General features: G+C 38.2%; 1 protein-coding gene across 4 annotated transcripts in view; it reads left to right on the forward strand.

Moving 5' to 3' along the window:
• Nucleotides 1-20,463, forward strand: part of FER (FER tyrosine kinase) — a 483,097-nt gene that overhangs the window by 434,985 nt on the left and 27,649 nt on the right. For all 4 annotated transcript variants that reach the window (XM_059175617.1, XM_059175616.1, XM_059175619.1 and 1 more), the window contains one exon: nucleotides 14,546-14,700. In XM_059175617.1, coding sequence (XP_059031600.1) covers nucleotides 14,546-14,700 — 155 coding nt within the window. The remainder of the gene's footprint in view (nucleotides 1-14,545; nucleotides 14,701-20,463) is intronic.

Here is a 20,463-nt window from a genome sequence, read left to right on the forward strand (position 1 = left end):
CATATTTAGGATACTAATCCTTTATCAGATATGTCATTTCAATTATCTTCTCCCATTCTGTAGGTTGTCTTGTACTTTTGTTGATTGTTTCCTTCACTGTGCAGAAGGTTTTTATCTTGATGGAGTCCCAGTAGTTTATTTTTGCTTTTGTTCCCCTTGCCTCAGGAGACATATCTAGAAAGAAGTTGATACAGCTGATGTTGAAGGGGTTACTACCTGAGTTCTGCTCTAGCCTGGGATTTTCTATGTCTGTAAATAGTGCCAGTAGAAGCTAGTTTTACTTTTGTCTGATATTTGTGTTTCGGGGTTTGTTTTGGGGGTTTGGTTTTTGGTTTTGGTTTTTTTTTTTTTTTTTTTTTTTTTTTGCTTTTCTGTGTTATTTCAAAGCCTAAGACCTCAAGAAAAAAAAGTGGTTTGATCTCAGGGAATAGCATGTTAGTCTTTTAATATTAAGTATGATATTGTTGGTTGAATTATTTGTAGATGTCCTTTGTCAGGTTGAGGAAGCTCCTTAGTATTTCCAGTTTGCTGAGCATTTTATCATTAACAGAGATCGAATACTGTCACATGCTTTTCTTGCATCAGTTGGAATGATCAAATGGTTTTCTTCCCTGTATTCTATCAATCTAGTGAATTACACTGATTTAATTTTCAAATGTGATACCAACCTTGCATTATTGGATAAGCCCTACTTGGCCATGATGTGTTATCCTTTTTATATATTACTGGATTTGGTTTGCTAATATTTTGTGTTTTTTAATTTTTTATATTTTAATATAATTTAATTTTTTCAGTGTTCCAAAATTCATTGTTTAAGCACCACAACCAGTGCTCCATGCAATATGTTCCCTCCTTAATACCCATCACCACACTCACCCTACCCCACTCCCCTCCCCTCCAAAACCCTCAGTTTGTTTCTGAGTCCACAGTATCTCATGCTTTGTCTCCCCCTCCAATTTCCCCAACTCACTTCTCTCCATCTTTCAATGTCCTCTGTGTTATTCCTCATGTTCCACAAGTAAGTATCATCATATGATAATTGACTTTCTCTGACGGACTTATTTCACTCAGCATAATCCCTTCTAGTCCTATCCATGTTGATAAAAAAGTTGGGTATTCATCCTTTCTGATGGAGGCATAATATTCCATTGTACATATGGACCATATCCTTATCCATTCGTCTGTAGAAGGGCATTTTGGTTCTTTCCACAGTTTGGTGACTGTGGCCATCACTGCTATGAACATTGGGGTACAGATGACCCTTCTTCTCACTACATCTGTATCTTTGGGGTAAATATGTAGTAGTACAATTGCAGGGTTATAAGATAGCTCTATTTTTAATTTCTTATGGAATCTCCACACTTTTTCCCAAAGTGGCTGCACCAACTTGCATTCCCACCAACAGTGTAACAGGGTTCCCTTTTTTCCACATCCTCTCTAACACTTGTTGTTTCCTGTCTTGTTAATTTTGGCCATTCTGACTGGTGTAAGGTAATATCTCAGTGTGGTTTTTGATTTGAATCAAAATCTAGTGATGATGAACATTTTTTCATGTGTCTGTTAGCCATTTGTATGTCATCTTTGGAGAAGTGTTTGTTCGTGTCTTCTGCCCACTTTTTTTTTTTAAAGATTGTATTTATTTATTTGACAGAGATCACAAGTAGGCAGAAAGAGAGGAAGGGAAGCAGGCCCCCTGCTGAGCAGGAAGCCCGATGCGGGACTCAATCCCAGGACCCTGGGATCATGACCTGAGCCGAAGGCAGTGGCTTAACCCACTAAGCCACCCAGGCGCCCCAGCCCACTTTTTTTTTTAAAAAGGTTTTTTTTATATATTTGACCGATCACAAGTAGGCAGAGAGGCAGGCAGAGAGAGAGCGAAGTAGGCTTCCCACTGAGCAGAGAGCCCAATGCAGGGCTCAATCCCAGGATGCTGAGCTCATGATCTGAGCTGAAGGCAGAGGCTTAACCCACTGAGCCACCCAGTTACCCTTCTGCACAGTTTTTGATGTGATTATCTGGTTTTTGGGTGTTGAGTTTGAGAAGTTCTTTATAGATCTTGGATATCAGCCCTTTGTCTGTAGTGTCATTTGCAAGTATCTTCTCCCATTCCCTGGGTTGCCTCTTTATGCTGTTGACTGTTTCCTTTGCTGTGCAGAAGCTTTTGCTCTTGATGAAGTCCCAAAAGTTCATTTTCACTTTTGTATCCTTTGCCTTTGGAGACTTGTCCTGAAAGAAGTTGCTATGGCCTATGTCAAAGAGGTTACTGCCTATGTTATCCTCTAGGATTTTGATAGATTCCTGCCTCATGCTGAGGTCTTTTATCCATTTCGAGTTTATCTTTGTATATGGTGTAAGAGAATGGTCGAGTTTCCTTCTTCTATACATAGCTGTCCAATTTTCCCAGCACCATTTATTGAAGAGACTTTTTTCCACTGGATATTTTTTCCTGCTTTGTTGAAGATTATTTGACCATAGCATTGGGGGTCCATATCTGGGCTCTCTACTCTGTTCCATTGGTCTGTGTGTTTGTTTTTGTGTCAGTACCATGTCATCTTGGTGATCACAGCTTTGTTATATAGTTTGATATTAGGCAACATGATGCCCCCAGTTTTGTTTTTCTTTTTCAGCATTTCCTTGGCAATTTGGAATATCTTCTGGTTCCATACAACTTTTAGGATTCTTTGTTCTAGCTCTTTGAAAAATTCTGGTGGAATTTTGATCAGGATGGCATTGAAATTATTGTTCTAGGCAGTATAGACATTTTAAACAATATTTATTCTTCTGATCCATGAGCATGGAATGTTTTTGCATCTTTTTGTGTCTTCTTCAATTTCTTTCATGAGTGTTCTGTAGTTGCTTGAGTACAGATCCTTTACTTCTTTGGTCAGGTTTATTCCCAGGTATCTTATGGTTCTTGGTGCTATAGTAAATTGAATTGATTCTCTTATTTCCCTTTCTATGTTTTCATTGTTAGTGTATAAGAAAGCAACTGATTTCTGTACATTGATTTTGTATCCTGACACATTACTGAATTGCTGTATGAGTTCTAGTAGTTTGGGGCTGGAGACTTTTCCTGAAAGCAGCCCGGGAAAAGAAGTCTGTAACATACAATGGTAAAAATATTAGATTGGCAGCTGACTTATCCACAGAGACCTGGCAGGCCAGAAAGAGCTGGCATGATATTTTCAGAGCACTAAACGAGAAAAACATGCAGCCAAGAATACTATATCCAGCTAGGCTATCATTGAAAATAGAAGGAGAGATTAAAAGCTTCCAGGACAAACAACAACTGAAAGAATTTGCAAATACCAAACCAGCTCTACAGGAAATATTGAAAGGGTTTTCCATATAAAGTATCATGTCATCTGTAAAGAGACAGTTTGTCTTCTTCTTTGCCAATTTGAATATTTTTATTTCCTTTGTTTTCTGATTGCTGTTGCTAGGAATTCTAGTACCTTTTGAACAACAATGGCAAGAGTGGACATCCTTGTTGTGCTCCTGATCTCAAAGGGAACGCTGTCAGCTTTTCCCCATTGAGGAGGATATTCACTGTGGGTATTTCATAGATAGATTTTATAAACTTAAGGATTTATATGTGGGTATTTCAAGATAGATTTTATAAACTTCCTTCTATCCATCCCTATACTTTGAAGCATTTTAATCAGGAACGGATAGTGTATCTTATCAGATGCTTTTTCTGCATCAACTGAGAGCACTATGTGGTTCTTCTCTCTTCTCTTATTGATTCATTCTATCACATTGATTGATTTGCGAATGTTCAACCACCCTTGTATCCCATGGATAAATCCCACCTGGTCACGGTGGATAATCTTTGTAATGTACTGTTGGATCCTATTAGCTATGATCTTGTTGAGAATCTTGGCATCCATACTCATCAGGGATATTGATCTGAAATTCTCCTTTTTGGTGGGGTCTTTGCCTGGTTTGGGCATCAGGGTAATGCTGGCTTCATAGAGAGTCTGGAAGTTTTCCTTCTGTTCCTATTTTTTTGAAACAGCTTCATGAGAATAGTTATTATTTCTTCTTCAAATGTTTGGTAGAGTACTGCAGGGAATCCGTTAGGTCCTGGGCTTTTGTTTTTGGGGATGTTTGTGATCACTCCTTCAATATTGTTACTAGATATTGGTCTATTCGGTTGTTCATTTCTTCCTGATTCAGTTTTGGAAGTTTATAGCTTTCCAGGAATGCATCCATTTCGTCTAGGTTGCTTAACTTACTGGCATATAGCTGTTGATAGTAATTTCTGATGATTGTTTCTTTTTCCTTGGTGTTAGTCATGATCTCTCTTTTCATTCATAATTTTGTTAATTTGGGTCCTCTTTTCTTTTGGATTAGTTTGGCCAGTAGTTATCAATCTTAATGATTTTTTTCAAAAAACCATCTTCTAGTGTCATTGATGTGTTCTACTGTATCTCCAGTTTCTATTTCATTGATCTCTGCTCTAATCTTGATTATTTCCTTTCTTGTGCATGGGGTTGGCTTAATTTGTTGTTTATTTTCCAGTTTTTTAAGGTGTAAAGAGAGCTGATATATTCTGGATTTTTCAGTTTTTTGAGTGGGGCTTGGATAGCTATGTATTTCCCCCTTAGGACTGCCTTTGCCGTATCCCATAGGTTTTGGACCGATGTGCCTTCATTCTCAATGGTTTCTATTAATTGTTTAAGGTCTTCTTTGATTCCCTGGTTGATCCAAACATTCTTAAGCAGAGTGGTCTTTAGCTTCCAAGTGTTTGAATTCCTTCCAAACTTTTTCTTGTGGTTGAGTTCCAGTTTCAAAGCATTGTGGTCTGAGAATATGCAGGGAATAGTTTCAGTCTTTTGGTATTGGTTGAGCCCTGATTTGTGACCCAGTATGTGATCTATTCTGGAGAAAGTTCCATATGTGCTCAAGAAGAATGAGTATTCTGTTGTTTAAGGATGGAATGTTCTGTATATATCTATAAGGTCCATCTGGTCCAATGTGTCATTCAATGCTCTTGTTTTTTTATTGATTTTCCACTTGGATGATCTGCCTGTTACTGAGAGTGGTGTGTTAAGATCCCCTTCTATTAATATATTCATATCAATATGACTCTTTATCTTGATTAACAGTTGGCTTATGTAGTTGGCTCCTTCCATATTGGGGGCATAAATATTTACAATTGTTAGATCTTCTTGGTAGATCCTTTACAAATGATGTAGTGCCCTTTTTTATCTCTGACTATAGTCTTTAGTTTAAAATCTAATTTATGTGATTTGAGAATCACTACTCCTGCTTTCTTTTGAGGCCCATTGGCATGAAAGATGTTTCTTCATACCTTCACTTTCAGTCTGGATATATCTTTAGGTTCCAGATGGGACTCTTGTAAACAACATATGGATGGGTCCTGTCATTTTATCCAGTCTGCAACCCTGTGCCATTTTGGGAGAGCATTTAGGCCATTCACATTGAGATTATTGAAAGATACGTTTTTATTGACATCATGTTGCCTGTGAAGTCCTTTTTTCTGTAGATTGTCTCTGTAAATTTCTGTTCTATGTCACTCTTGGGTTATTTCTTCTTTTATAGAACCCCCCTTAATATTTCTTGTAGTGCTGGCTTGGTGATCACATAGTCTTTTAAACCTTGCCGGTCTTGGAAGCTCTTTATCTCTTCAGTCATTTTGAATATCAACCTTGCTGGATAAGTATTCTTGGCTCCAGGTTCTTCTCACTTAGTGCCCTGAATATGTCTTGCCAGCCTCCTCTGGGTTGTCAGGTTTCTGTGGACAGGTCTGACATTATTCTGATGGACCTTCCTCTGTACATAAGGAATCTCTTCCCCCTAGTTGCCCTCAGAAGCTCTCATCTAAAATTATGATTCATAAAGTGCCTAAGGTCTTTCTCGATTCATTGCCTCTAGGACACGAATGCTGGTTCCATTCCCTAGTTTGGGAATATTTTCATCCAGAATTTGTTCAACTCTATCTTCTAGTCTTCTTTCTTTCTCCACCCCCTCAGGGAACCCAATAATTCTGATGTTGGAATGTTCATGGTATCATTTACTTCCCTAATTATGTTTTCATGGTTCTAAGTTGTTTCTTCCATGCCTCCTCCTAATCCTTTTTTCTCTATCAGTTTGTCCTCTAGATCACTAATTCTATCTTTTGCCTCAGTTACCCTAGCTGTTAGAGTATTTAGATTAGATTGGGTCTCATTGATAGCATTTTTAGCTTCTTCCCGGGCAGTTTTCACCTCTGCCCTTAGAGATTCTATGTTGTCACTGATGGTTTTCTCCAATCTACCCATTGCCTGGATTATTGTTACCCTGAATTCCCTTTCTGACATACTGTTTATGTCCATATCCAATAGTTCTGATCGAGAGGGCACAGTCTGAATTTTTCCTCTGTTGGGTATTCCTCCTCCTAGTTATTTTGGTGAGAGATGGTTGAGGGGATGTGTAGCTGAATATATCAACCACAATCCAGGCAAGGTGTACCCTGGAATGCTTCAGAGCAATCAGAAGTCACCGCCAAAAAGAAAAAAGAAAAAGAAAGAGACAGAGAAAAAAAAAAAAAAATAAGACCCAGCCAGAATGAGCCCCAAAAGTAAGACTTATATGGTATACAAACAAAAACAGACAAACAAAAGACCGACAAAAGTAATGACAAGAAAAAAGAAGAACCCAGCCAAAATGAACCTCAAGGATAAGATTTTTATAATACCAGAACAAAAACAAATACACAGAAACACTGACAGAGGAAAAAGATGGGAGGGTGGGTATAAATCCTCGGATGTGGGCGAGGAAGGTTATTTTGATTCTTCGTAGGTGTATCTTGATACCTTTTTAAAGGACTCAACTTTCCAGAGATAAAGGGAGATTAAAACTGGTTTATATATAGGGGTAGTACTGATTAGGGAATGAAGATTATCTTGAAGCTCATATCTATAGGAATATTTTAAAAAATAGAAAAGAAAAAGAAAACACCAGAATATGTATGAAAAAAGTTCTAGTTAAAAGGTTATTATGGAATTTGTTGTATTAAACCTCTAGTTGTAATGGTAAGTAGGTTAAAAAATTTTTAAAGTACAAGAATAGTGAGAACGAATTAAAAATAAAAGTTGTATCTATGAAATATACAGGTTTTAGGGCAACACCAGGAGCTTAATATATTGGTTTCCCCTGATGTTGGGGTTTTACAGTTTTATGGGGACCCTGTGGTGGTTGTCATCTTGTTCTTTTGGCTTGCTTTCTGGGGAAGGGGCCTGCTGTGTTGTGTTCCATGGAAACTGGTTTTTCAGGCTTTTGTTCTCTGGAGGTTTTTGTTCTTTGGCGGCTTTTTGCAGCTTTTCAGAGGTTTAATGGAAAGCAAACTGCATCCAGACCTCCATCAGAGAGAAGCCTCAGTCTGCTCCCCTTTGGGTGGTCCAGAACATACAGACTCCCCCTCTGCAAACTCTGCTGAACCATGCAACCTCCCATAGACAATGCACATCCCCAGCCACCGTCTCAGGGGTCCCCCAAAGCACCCGCTTGTCTCTGCACCCCCGTGCCACTAAAACCGTGAATGATATTGGTCCAGGGAGCCCGCTTCTGGTGGCTGCCTTTGCCAGGACTGCTGTCTGGGATCCAGACCTCATGGTTGCACAGGTTGCCGTGGAGGGATTCCAACCAGAGATTGTGCTGAGTTCCTTCAGGCCCAGGCTGGGAGCATCCAGACCCTGGTCCAATCCTAGAGACCATTGGCTAGCACCCACCCGGAGCTTTCCCAGGCATGAGCAGGGAGTGGGTCAGCCCCTGGTCACACAGTGCTTGCAGACTGCAAAAGGCTGTAGGTCTAGAGAGCACATGCTGGCACCCACACCATCCTCCCTCATATGGGGATGGGAGTGCACCCAGCCAAGCGGTGGTGCAAGCTGCACAACCCCGGGGGCTCAGGGACAAGGAACTGGAGGATCTGCCACACTCTCTCTGGTCCAGATGATCACCGGCGGTGGCTGTGACCACCGGATTCCACCAGTTTCCTCTTAAGATCTTGGAGTGACTAGACTCCAAGTTAATGCTGGTCCCCAGTCACAGGGCACTTTCATATTGGGGTATTACTTTCCAATGGGTCACTCCTGGTGACTTCCTCCCCATTCTGTTTATCCTCCGATTTCAGTTGGAGTATTCCCTATTTCACTTTACCTCTCCACTGGTGTCCTCTGCCCCTGCAGAGATCCATACGAGTATAATCCTACATCTCAAGCTGACTTCATGGGTGTTCAGAGTGTTCTGGTAGATAATTAGGTCACTTTAGGGGACCAGTTGAAACAGGGTCTCGTACTTCTCCACCATCTTAACCCTACTTCTGATTTGCTAATATTTTGTTTAAAATATTTGGCTCTATCTTCATGAGGGTATTTTTCTGTATTTCTCTCATAGTGTCTTTGCCAGGTTTTGTATTAGAGTTCTGCATGAAGTGAGTTAGGCAGTTACTCTCTGCTTTTTTTAAAAAGTTCCCATAACATGGTTATTTCTTCCCTGAATGTATAAAACCTACGAATGAAACCATCAGAATTGGAGTTTGCTTTTTGGGAATATTTTTTGAAACCAAATTTGTATTTGTCTATAAATACTGAACCATCTCTATCTTATCCTGTCCGTAGAATCAGTAGTAACAACCACTTTATAGTCTAGATACTGATATTTTGAATATTTGACATTTTGAATATATAATGTTTGATATTTTTTAGCATCCTATATAATTTAGTCTTTTGACCTTTTAGCTATATCTCTCTACATCTTTTTTTAGGAGTTGCTTTATAGAATACAATACATATACCTAAACTTCCACAAACTATTTAGAGTTAATATTGAATGATTTCATGGGAAATGTAGAAAATTTGCAACCATATGGGTCCCTTTGTTCACACTCAATTTTTATCTAATCTGGTAGTTGTCATATGTATAACATTTACATACGCTGAAAACCTGATTAGATAATGCTATAATACTCATTTTCAATATTCAGTCACATGTTAAAGAACTTAAGAGGGAAAAACATTTATATTTGCCCACATATTTATCATTTCTCTTGTGCTTCCTTTTGTCCTGATATTTCAGATTTCTTTCTGGTATCATCTTTTAGGCTGAAATACTACTGGTATTTCTGGTAGAGTAGATCTGCTGTTGGTCGGTTAATCCTGCTTTCTTTCATATGACAATGTCTTTATTCTGCCTTCATTTCTGTAGGATATTTTTGCTAACTATGGAATTCTGAGTTGATAGAGATATCTGCTAGAATTCAGATTGCGTATACATTGAGTCTGTAGATCAATTGGGAAGAATAGCCATCTTAACAAATGAAAGATGTTATTCCACTGTCATCTGCCCCCATTTTTTTTTTTGAGAAATCTGTGATTATTTGAATCATTTTCTGTACTAAATGTGTCATTTTCTTTATCTACTTTTAATACATTTTTTTTCCGTGGATTTTAGCAGCTTAATTGGGATTTATATAAGTGGATTTTTTTCTCTCTCTCTCTCTTTGATTTTTATCTTGTTTGGAGTTCACAGAGATTATTGAATGTGCAAACTTACTTCTCACAACTAAATTGGGGACTTCTGTAGTTATTATTTTTTCAAACAGATTTTCTGCCTCATTTATTCCTCTACTTCTGGGACCCCAGTAATGTGTTTTCAATCTTTTGATATTATATAGGTCCCTAATGCTCATTTCACATTTTTCTATTTTCCTTTGTGCTCTTCAGCTGGGGTATGTTATTTCTATAATTTTTCTAGTTTTTATTTCTCAACTTTTCTATTAATTTTTTTCTATTTCAAAAGTATTTTCCTTTATTTTATGGAGTATAGTTGTAATAACCACTTTATATGTGGTTATTATGATGTTGGTATTTGTTGATTGTTTTTCCCATTAGAGTTGATCACATTTTTCTTGTTTTCTGTATGTTTAGCAATTTTGAGTTGTACCCTAGATGTTGTGAATGTGACATCGTACAAGCTCTGAGTCCCTGTTATATGGTGCTGGAGGTGGCTGATTGATTTTGTGTTTGTTTTAGCACACAGTCAACCCAGTTAGGTTCAGAATATAGGTTCACTGCCTCACAGTGATTCATCTCACAGTTAACTTCTCAAAGCCTTTGTCTTGGTGTGCCCTATGTGAGACAGTCAGGAGTTACTTTGAGACATGGGAAGTGGTTTAAGAGTTTAGTTCTCTAAATGGGCTTAGGTCTGCCCATCAAATGTGTAGCTCTGTGTTTAGGCTGAAACTTGTGTGGGTTCAAACATGGAACCAGTAAGGGTTCAAGGGTTCAAACATGGAACCCTTCTCTGCCTATTTCCCCTCCATGATTTTCCCTCCACTTGCAAGGACCTCTTTTCCTGATTCCTCAGCTCACAAAAATGTGATTCCTATTGGGTTTCAGACACTGATGTTGCCTCCCTTGTATTACTGTATAATTTGGGTCCACATAGGGGAAAGCAACAAGAGAAATGAGAGGGGAAACTACAGAACAGGAAACTAAATGATGGTGTGCTCTAAGGCTTAGTACCTGAACACCTCTCTTTCTTTTCTACACTCACTCTCTAGGTGAAAACATTCTGTAATTCTGTAGCTACAAATCTGAAAGCTGACAACTTTTAGCTCTAACCTCCAGACTAATATATCCAGTTGCCTACTCAACATCTATACTTGGATATCTAATAAGCTCTACTTGTCTAAAACCAAGGCCCTCCTCTACCCATACTGGATTACTTTTGACTGCCTATAACAAAATACACACATGAGAAAACATACATTAAAAAGAACAAAAAGTCCACGGATAAGGAGGTAGACCGTCCAGAACAGGTATGGCATACTCATTAGGCACCCAAGCCCCTTATGTCTTGATGCTTTTCCAACTTTAATATGCTTTCTCTTTATGTTAGCAGGAGGAGGAAATGCAATGGGAAAAAAAATTTTAATTATAATATTGGTTTCAGGAATAGAATTTAATGATGATTCATTATTTACATATAATACCCAGTACTCATCACCAGTGCCCTCCTTAATGCCCATCACCCAGCTACCCCATTCCCCCATCCACCACTCCTCCAACCACCCTCAGTTTGTTCCCTATAGTCAATAGTCTTTTTTCGTTTGCCTGTTGTTGTCTTACTTTATTTTTATTTATTTTACTATTATTATATGTAAATAATCAATCATTAAATTCTGTTCCTTCCCTTCCCCAGTGTTCATCAGTTTCATCTCTTAAATTCTACACAGGAATGAAATCATATGGTATTTGTCCTCTGACTTATTTTGCTTAGCATAATGGCCTCTAGTTCCATCTACATTGTTGCAAATGGCAACATTTCACTTTTTGATGGCAGAGAAATATTCCATTTTGTGTGTGTGTGTGTGTGTGTGTGTGTGTGTGTGTGTCTACACACACATCACCTCTTTATCCATTCATCTGTTGATGGACATATGGGCTTCTTCCATAGTTTGGCTATTGTGGGCATTGCTGCTATAAACATGGAGTGAATGTGCCCCTCAAATCACTATGTTTGTATCCTTTGGACAAATTCCTAGTAGTGAAATTGCTGAGTCATAGTGTAGTTCTATTTTTAACTTTCTAAGGAACCTCCATATTGTTTTCCAGAGTGGCTATATCAGCTTGCATTCCCACCAACAGTGTAAGAGGGTTCCCCTTTCTCTGCATCCTTGCCACCACCTGTTGTTTCCTGAGTTGTTAATTTTAGCCATTCTGACCCATATGAGATGGTATGTTATTGTGGTTTTGATTTGTATTTATCTAATAATGAGTGATATTGACCATCTTTTCATGTGTCTGTTTGCCATTTGTTTGTCTTCTTTGGAGAAATGTCTGACCATGTCTTCTGTCCATTTCTTGACTGGATTGTTTTTTGGGTGTTGAGTTTGATAAGTTCTTTATAATCCTTTATCATTTGCAAAGATATTCTCCCATTCCATTGGTTATCATTTGATTTTTTCAAGTGTTTCCTTTGCTGTGCCAAAGTTTTTTATCTTGGTGAAGTCCCAAAAGCTCATTTTTGCCTTTGGAGACCTGTCTAGCAAAAAATTGCTATGGCCAAGGTCAAAGAGGTTACTGCCTGTGTTCTCCTCAAGGATTTAGATGGATTCTTGTCTCATATTTAGGCACTTTACCCAGTTTATTTTTGTTTGTGGTATAAGGAAATGGTCCGGTTTCATTTTTCTGCATGTGGCTGTCCAATTTTCCAAACACCGTTTGTTGAAGAAACAGTCTTTTATCCATTGCATGTTCTTCCTTGCTTTGCCAAATTAATTGACCATAGAATTGGGGGTTCTCCATTCTGTTCCCTTATCCATGTGTCTGTTTTGTGTCAGTGCCATACTGTCTTGATGATTACAGCTTTATAATACAGCTTGAAGTCTAGAATTGTGATGCCTACAGCTTTGGTTTTCTTTTTCAACATTACTTTGGCTACTCAGGGGGTCTATTCTGGTTCCATACAAATTTTAGGAGTGTTCCAGCTCTGTGAAAAATGTTGATGATATTTTGATAGGGATTGCATTGAATGTGTAGATTGCTTCAGGTACCTTGGACATTTTAACAGCATTTGTTCTTCCAATCCATGAGCATGGACTCTTTTTCCATTTCTTTGTGTCTTCCTCAATTTCTTTCATAGTTCTATAGTTTTCAGTTTCCTTTACCTCTTTAGTTAGGTTTACTCCTACGTATCTTATAGGTTTTGGTGTAATTGTAAATTGATTTCTCTATTTTTCTGTCTCATTGTTAATATATAGAAATGCAACCAACTTCTGTGCATTGATTTTATATCCTGTGACGTGGTCTGAATTTCTGTATCACTTCCAGCAATTTTGGGGTAACCTTTCCTATTTCAATAAATGTCAGGTCCATCCTTCCAGGTGCTTAGGCCAAAATATCTTGGAGTCATCCATGATTCTTTTTCTGTCCTACTCTACATCCAATCTTACCAGCAAATGTTATTGATTATACTTTCCAAATATATACCAATATATTTGACTGACTCCATCTTCGTGCAGGCTGTTATTGCCTTTCATGGACTTCTGGAATAGTCTCAAGTGGTCTTTCTGGATCTGCCATTCCTGTATGCACAACTCTCTGGTTACCTTCCAGCTTACTCTGAGTAAAATTCGAGGAATGTACTAATAAAAAGCTATAATGTTATTTGGTCCTAGCTAACCCTTTGATTAAATTGACAATTCTCTTGCCCTCACTCATTCCCTAAATATACCAAGCATGTACCAATTTCAGGGTCTTTGTTATCTATTGCTTTTTCTATCTTGAATCTATCTTCTCCACGATATCCCCATGGCTCGCTTCCTAATTTCCTTCATATCTTTGATCAAATACTAGACTATCAAAGAGACTTTCCGTACCAATCTATCTAAAATAGGATTCCTTGCAGTAATCCCCCCGCTTTATACAACTTTCTTCTTAATACCCAACACTCATTGGACATACCTGATTTTCTGTGTGTATGTATAGATTCGTAAACACATACATAGTCTCTCCTCCTCTATACATATATAAATATATAAAAATGTATAAGCATTTAGGTATATATAGGAATTTGATTATTGAAGGGCTTCTCACTAGAATTAGAGTAGGGACTTCACCCTTATCTAATAAGGAAGATAGCAGTGAGCAAAAGAGATGATCAAGACAGATTTCTCTAAGAGGGTATTTGAGCTAAAAATGAATGAAGATGAGCCAGCTATACTATAGCCGAGAAGGAAAGCCCTCCAGGCACAGGGAACAGCTGACAGCAAGGCCCTACAGTGAAATAAGCTTGTCATGCCAGGGGATTTTTTATTAAATTTGAGGACAAAAAGAAGCCCAGTATGGGTAGAATTTAGAAATTGTGTAGAATGCAATAAGGTAAGGTGGGAGAGACCAGCAGAGCCAGATCATACAGTTTTGCCTTTCCCAGATGCAGTAGAAAGAGTCTTAAGCTTCTCTGGCACCTCAGCCATTCTCCCCACTGTGGGAAGTCTGAGGCCAAAACAGCCAAAGGCTGTCTAGTGACATGCAGCTATTTACATTTAATTAACGAAAAGTAAATTTTAAAATTCAGTTTCTCAATCACCTGAGTTCCATTCCAAGTGTGTAATAGTCACACGTGGCTAATGACGACCTGTTGGGCAGCAGAGCACAGATAGAAAACATTCCATCATCACAGAAGTTATGTAAAACAGTGCTGCTCTAGGAAATTCAGTCCAATGAGGAATAATGCCAAGTTTGCTTAGCCTCTCCTCTGTGATCTTTCTCTTACCCCTAGAATCTGTTTTTCTATTTAAATGGGAATATAGGGGATTCCTAGAAAATTAGCATAGGTCCTGTTTCCTATGCAAATATTCTCACTGGTGATTTTTACCTATGACAGAAAAGATGATGACTGGTAAATCACAAGCATTCTTAACCTCATTATAAATACACTGCAAATGTAAAAATGCAAAGTGTGGAAGTCATAAATGTGAAAGCAGCTTTCAATTTGTTTTAATAGGTATTTTCTATGTCTTATTGCAACCTAGGGATCTTGCTGCAAGAAACTGCCTGGTAGGTGAAAATAACATTCTGAAAATCAGTGACTTTGGAATGTCTCGTCAAGAGGATGGGGGAGTGTATTCATCTTCTGGCTTAAAGCAGATTCCCATTAAATGGACAGCACCAGAAGCTCTTAATTATGGTAAGACTAGACTGTTTTGCTTTTTCGTGGTAAGAATGTACTCCATCAGCACAAAACATACACAAGCAAAATTACAGAAGTAAACCAGAGCCCAAGTTAAAATGATTTGAAAATCAACACAATAATGTGTAAGCATTTATATTTTGTACTTACATATGAGCAGAAACTTAATTCATTAACCTTATTCAGCTGATTTCCATATGTTAAGATTGCTAGGTTTAAAAGATGGATATACTTACAAGCACTTTGGAGAGGGTTTTTTCTAATCCAAAAAAAAAAAAAAAAAAAAAAGATTATTTTTAAAGTGTTGCTGTGTCTCTGGACCATTGCTTTTGAATATCTTACAAATAGTACAATAAACTCATGTAATAGGTTTTGAAAATATTGTCAAGTGTATAGTTTCTCACTCTAAAAGTTAACATGGTTTCTTAGCATTTCGGTCTCTGGAACTTAAATAAGTCTTGTGGAGAGAAATGGAAGTTACATTTTTAAAACGGCAGGAATTTTTGAATGTATGTCATTGTAATTGGAAATAAATACAGGTTGTGTTATCTTTATATCTAGAATAAATAAAAACAGATACTCTGTTTTTATTGGTCTATAACAAGATGGGTAATAACTCAGAATTGAGAGAGATTGTGCTTTAAATGAAGTTATAAATTACATTTTCATTAAGAGAAGCAGCATATGAGCCATAAGTTGGTGAATGGGTATAGTATGTTTTAAATGGAAATATAAAATGATTCTTTACTGATTTAAAATGAAAAATTACTTCATCATGAAAAATGGGGCACTTATAAATGCTTTAACTTAATGCCTAAATTAAAGACAAAGCTTTTAAGTGAGGTACAATTCATATAACTTGAAATTAGCCATTTTGAAGTGAGTAATTCAGTGGTATTTAGTAAAGTTCACAGTATTGTATAACCACTTCGTTCTAGTTTGAACATTTTCATCACACCAAAATAATAACCTTTACCCATTTACTCCCTATTTCTTCTTTCCCCCAGCAACTGGCAACCACATGTCTATATTCTGTTGCTATGGATTTACCTATACTGCATATTTGTTCATATAAATGGAATATACTATACATACTATACATTTCTTAAATGTTTTTGAGGTTCATCCATATTGTAGCATGTATAATTAACTTAATTCCTTTTTACAGCTGAATAATATCCCATTGTACATATTTTCAATTTGTTTATCTGTTTATTCAGTGATGCATTTTTGGGCAGTTTTCACTTTTCAGCTACTGTGAATAGTGCTGTGAACGTTTCTGTACAAGGATTTAAGTACCTGTTTTTATTTATTCTAGGTATACATTAGGAGTCATATGGTAATTCTGTGTTTACCTTTTTGGGGAACAGCCAGGTGTTTTCCAGATAAAGCTTCGGAATGTGATTGGTTTGGCAATTAGTTGGGGCTGATTCAGACACCAGGATCTGTTCTATATTTTGAATACTAACGATACTATGGAGTACATGTTGTATGTAGTTGTCATTATGAGAAATTGACTAATTTGTTCTAGTACCCAATGATGAAGTTTTTGAGCTTAGCACTCCATAGATACTAATCCACACCCTAATTTGTCTTCCCATATGCTAAGAGAAGTTTTTATAAGCTTTCTAATGATAGCAGACTAATTCCACTATTCCTCAGTATCTAGAGAAAATGGCAGCCCTGCTATTTTTGATAGTGATAGGACTTTAAGATTATATTCAGTGACGAATAATCACAGGACAAAAGACTGTAACCTGTTATTTATGCAGAGGTTTTCTTTATTTTTTTTTAAAGTTTTTATTTATTTATTTGTAAGAGAGAGAGAGAGTGAGAGCGAGCACAGGCAGACAGAGTGGAAGGCAGAGTCAGAGGGAGAAGCAGGCTTCCTGCGGAGCAAGGAGCCCGATGTGGGACTCGATCCCAGTACGCTGGGATCATGACCTGAGCCGAAGGCAGCTGCTTAACCAACTGAGCCACCCAGGCAGAGGTTTTCTTTAAATGACAAAACGTTGTTAACCCCTTCTTGTACCTTCCTATAGTATTCCTATAAGGGGGATGGAACTGGACTTGGGAGACCTGAAATCTAGCTAGGATTTGTTTTAACCCTATTAACCAGATCCTCTTTGTTGCCTTTGAACGTCCTCTTACTATTCTGCCAAGTGAAATTCTGCCTTTCAATCAAAATGTATTTTAGGTGCATTTCAAGCTGCTGTATTTACAAATCAAAATTCTATTTCCAGATATCTCTTAGAGCCAGACCTACAGCATTTTAAGTAATAAAGAGAGATATGAAGGTCTTTGGTTGGCAATGAGGGACATTTTTTCTTTTATCAGTCTTTACTATTAATACAGTGCAGAGCAATTTACATGACAAAGGGGGAGAGATTTTAACAGTAGATAAGGAAGAAGTCTGGAATACTTATTACCCAACCCAATGAGGGAATTCCTCAGAGGTTAACAAGAGTGGTAAATATATCTATTGAAAGACCTATTTCTTGTTACACTTATTTCATATTTTATGCAAATATTATTTTATGATTGGTGGCAAGATTCTGCCTTTTTTTCAAAGGGTCTTTTCTTCCCCACTAATGCTTCCCTTCACTCTTGCCTGAGAGTAGCCAAAATACTGCCCAACTCTCCCATGATATGTGAGAGCAAAGTTGACAGAAAGATCCTTCCATCTAAGGAAGCTCTCAGAAATTTTGCTTTAGGGCCATAGAGTTAAACTTATTTTCATCATTATTTTGTCATTAGTGTTGCTGTCATTTAATTTTCTTAAAAATGACACTTTTTTTTTTCAATCAAGCAATAGTAAAGAGCCTACAATGGCATGTAAGCCTTTCTCCTACCTATCTCTAGCCACATGACACATCATTGCATATAAATTTCCTCCCCTACTTTTTGAACACAAAATGGTAGCATACTTAATAATCTTTTCAGAATATATTGCTACCATGCTCAATATGGCTGTTGCCAAAGGAATGGTCTTGTAAAGAGCAAATAGGATATTCATCTTCAACTAAGAAATAATCTTAAAAAGACATTTTTTCATTTGTTACCTAAGAATTTTGGGCTGAACCTTCCTCTAATTAGCCTGATATGACTAAGTATTCTGAAATGAGGAGGAGGCAGGATTTATAGCGAAAAGAGTCCTGGATCAATCATCAGGGCCACATTTCCCACCAGTTATTTCATTAGTTGCAGACCTTGGCAAGTCTTCTGCTTCTCTACACCTGTGTTTTCTAATTTGCAAAATGAAAAGATAGATAGTGCCTTTTCCATATAAGGGTATTATGAGGACCAAATGAGATGGAGAAGTAGCAAAATTCTGTACAATTGTAAATTGCTCTTAGCCCATTAAAATTATCCAAGAAGTTTCTTGTTCAACATGATGATGTAGGAAGATCCCAAACTCACATCTCCTCTCACAGACACAAGTCTATGGAACAATTTTCTCAATAAAAACCAAAAAAAAAAAAAAAAAAAAAAAAAAAAAAAATCCCCTAAAAACTAGCTAAGTAAGTGCTACATAATAGGCGAACAAAAGAAAAAACCTGTATCTTAGCAGATAAGAGAGGCTAAGACACAGTCTGACCATAAACTCCACCCCCAGCACCAGGAACTATCATCAGGAGGGAACTAAAAACCCACAGCTTCTCCCTGAAGAGCAAAGGGTTTAAGCCCCCCACTTCAGGGATCCCAGCATTTAAGACCTGCATCTGAAAGGTGAGCTCTCAAAAATCAACCTTTGAAAACCAACAAGGCTCACATCAGTACTCACAAGGCTACAGGGAATGTAAAAACAACTCTTAAAAGGCCCCATGCTTGGAATCACCTGCCCTAGGACCCAGAGCAGAAGCAGCCAATGGACAGGCTAGGTGAAAGAAGCTCATCTGATAGTCTTAAAGCATCAGCTTGAGAGGCATCTTATTAGTACACATCTATGGGTCTGCTGGAGATACCTTCAGGGATGAAAGCTGGCAGATGCCATTTTCACATTCTCCCTCTGCACCCCAGAACACCATTATCTCTCAGAGGGGAGTTTTTACACATATCTAGTAGCCTAGTTTTTGCAGTTGCCACACAGGGAAGACCCCTTGATCGTCAGACTCTGGAAACCAGGGGGTTTGCATTCCTGCGTACCATATGAGTGTAACAGAGAGTTCTTGGCAGGCTACCACCCCAGTGCCCTGACAGAAAGCAACATATCCACAGTCTTTACTCACTTTTCCAGGAGCTGTGGCCCATGGACAGACTTCTGAAATGGCATCCACCTACAGGTCTGTGGAAGTTCTGTCCAGGAACAAAGGCCAGTGGACACCATCTCTGTACTCTCCCTCTACTTCCCTTGCCAGAATCTCCCAGAAAGGAGCTTATACCCTTGTCTGGTACTCAGATTTTAGCAGATGCTACCTCTCTGTATCACCTGACTCTGGTGGTCAGCAGGGCTTATTTTCATAGATTCCACAGGATTGTAATCAACAGTGACAGAATTCTTAAACAGCTACCACCCTTAAGACACAGTAAGACGCAATAGGCCCAAGAGCTCTGTCTTTCTGTGAAAGAGGCCTATTGGCTTACCATCATAGCTATAGCCAGAGGTGCAGGCTTCTAACTGAACACACATCTAAGACCCAACTGTAATCCTTTCCAGAGACATTAGAGGGCAGGCGTAATCCTCATACTCTGACGTATTCCATAGCACCAGTATATTCCAGAACACCAGTATCTCTCAGAAGAGAGCTCTTACACCCAACTGGTGTCCCAGTTTTAGGGGCTGCCATCCAGAGAATACCCCTTGATCTGGCTCTAGTGACCAAGAGACACTTGTATTCCTGAGTCCCAGATGACTGTAACAATCAGAGTTCTTGGCAAGCCAGCATTCCCCAAGGCACTGCACCAACAGCCATCTATGAAGCCTATTTGCCTGTTGGGAGCTTCAGACTGTGGGGAAGCTCCCCCTGTGTGTGCCACAGGTTTGGCACACATCTAGAGGCTGAAGTAATGGAGACTGGTAGACACCATCTTTGCACTCTCCCTTTGCCCCACTACAGCCCCCTGGTACCTCCCAAAAAGGAGCTTATGCACTCAGCTAAAACCCCAGTTTTTACAACTGCTGCCCAGTGGATAACTCCAGGTCAGCTGGCTCTAGTGTCACTGGGGCTTACACATGTAGTCCCACAGGACTTTGGGACCACAGCCAGTAGTTTAGGGTCTGGCTGCAAATCAGACTCAATTTCAGTGCTGATATTCTTTAGGACATGATAGGTCTAGGAGCACCCTCAACTACTGTGAGCTATTAAAAATAAAATAGTCTGCATGGACAATCACACAGGTTTGAAAGACAAAGAGCTAGAGTAAGGCTGAATGATGACATTCATGTAGTACATGAGGGTGTTTCTTCAAGACTGGGAGAGGTGGCTGTTCCTCAAATGCATAAAAACCAAGAGTCAAGAAAAATGAGAAAACACTGAAATATGCCAAGTGAAAGAACAAAAGAAACCCTCAGGAAAATAAAATTTTAGTGAAGGAGAGATAAATGATTTATCTGATAAAGATTTCAAAGTAATCAAAGATGCTTACCAAACTCAGAAGAAGAATGAACATGATGACACCTTCAATGAAGAGATAGAGAATATAACAAAAAACCAAATTGAAGTCACAGAGCTGGAAAAAAAAAAAACCCAAAAAACAAAAAAACGAAATAATTGAGCTAATAAAAATACACTAGAGGGGTTTACCAGAAAACTAGATGAA

The sequence above is a fragment of the Mustela lutreola genome, chromosome 5, assembly GCF_030435805.1.
Source record: "Mustela lutreola isolate mMusLut2 chromosome 5, mMusLut2.pri, whole genome shotgun sequence".
NCBI lineage: Eukaryota > Metazoa > Chordata > Mammalia > Carnivora > Mustelidae > Mustela > Mustela lutreola.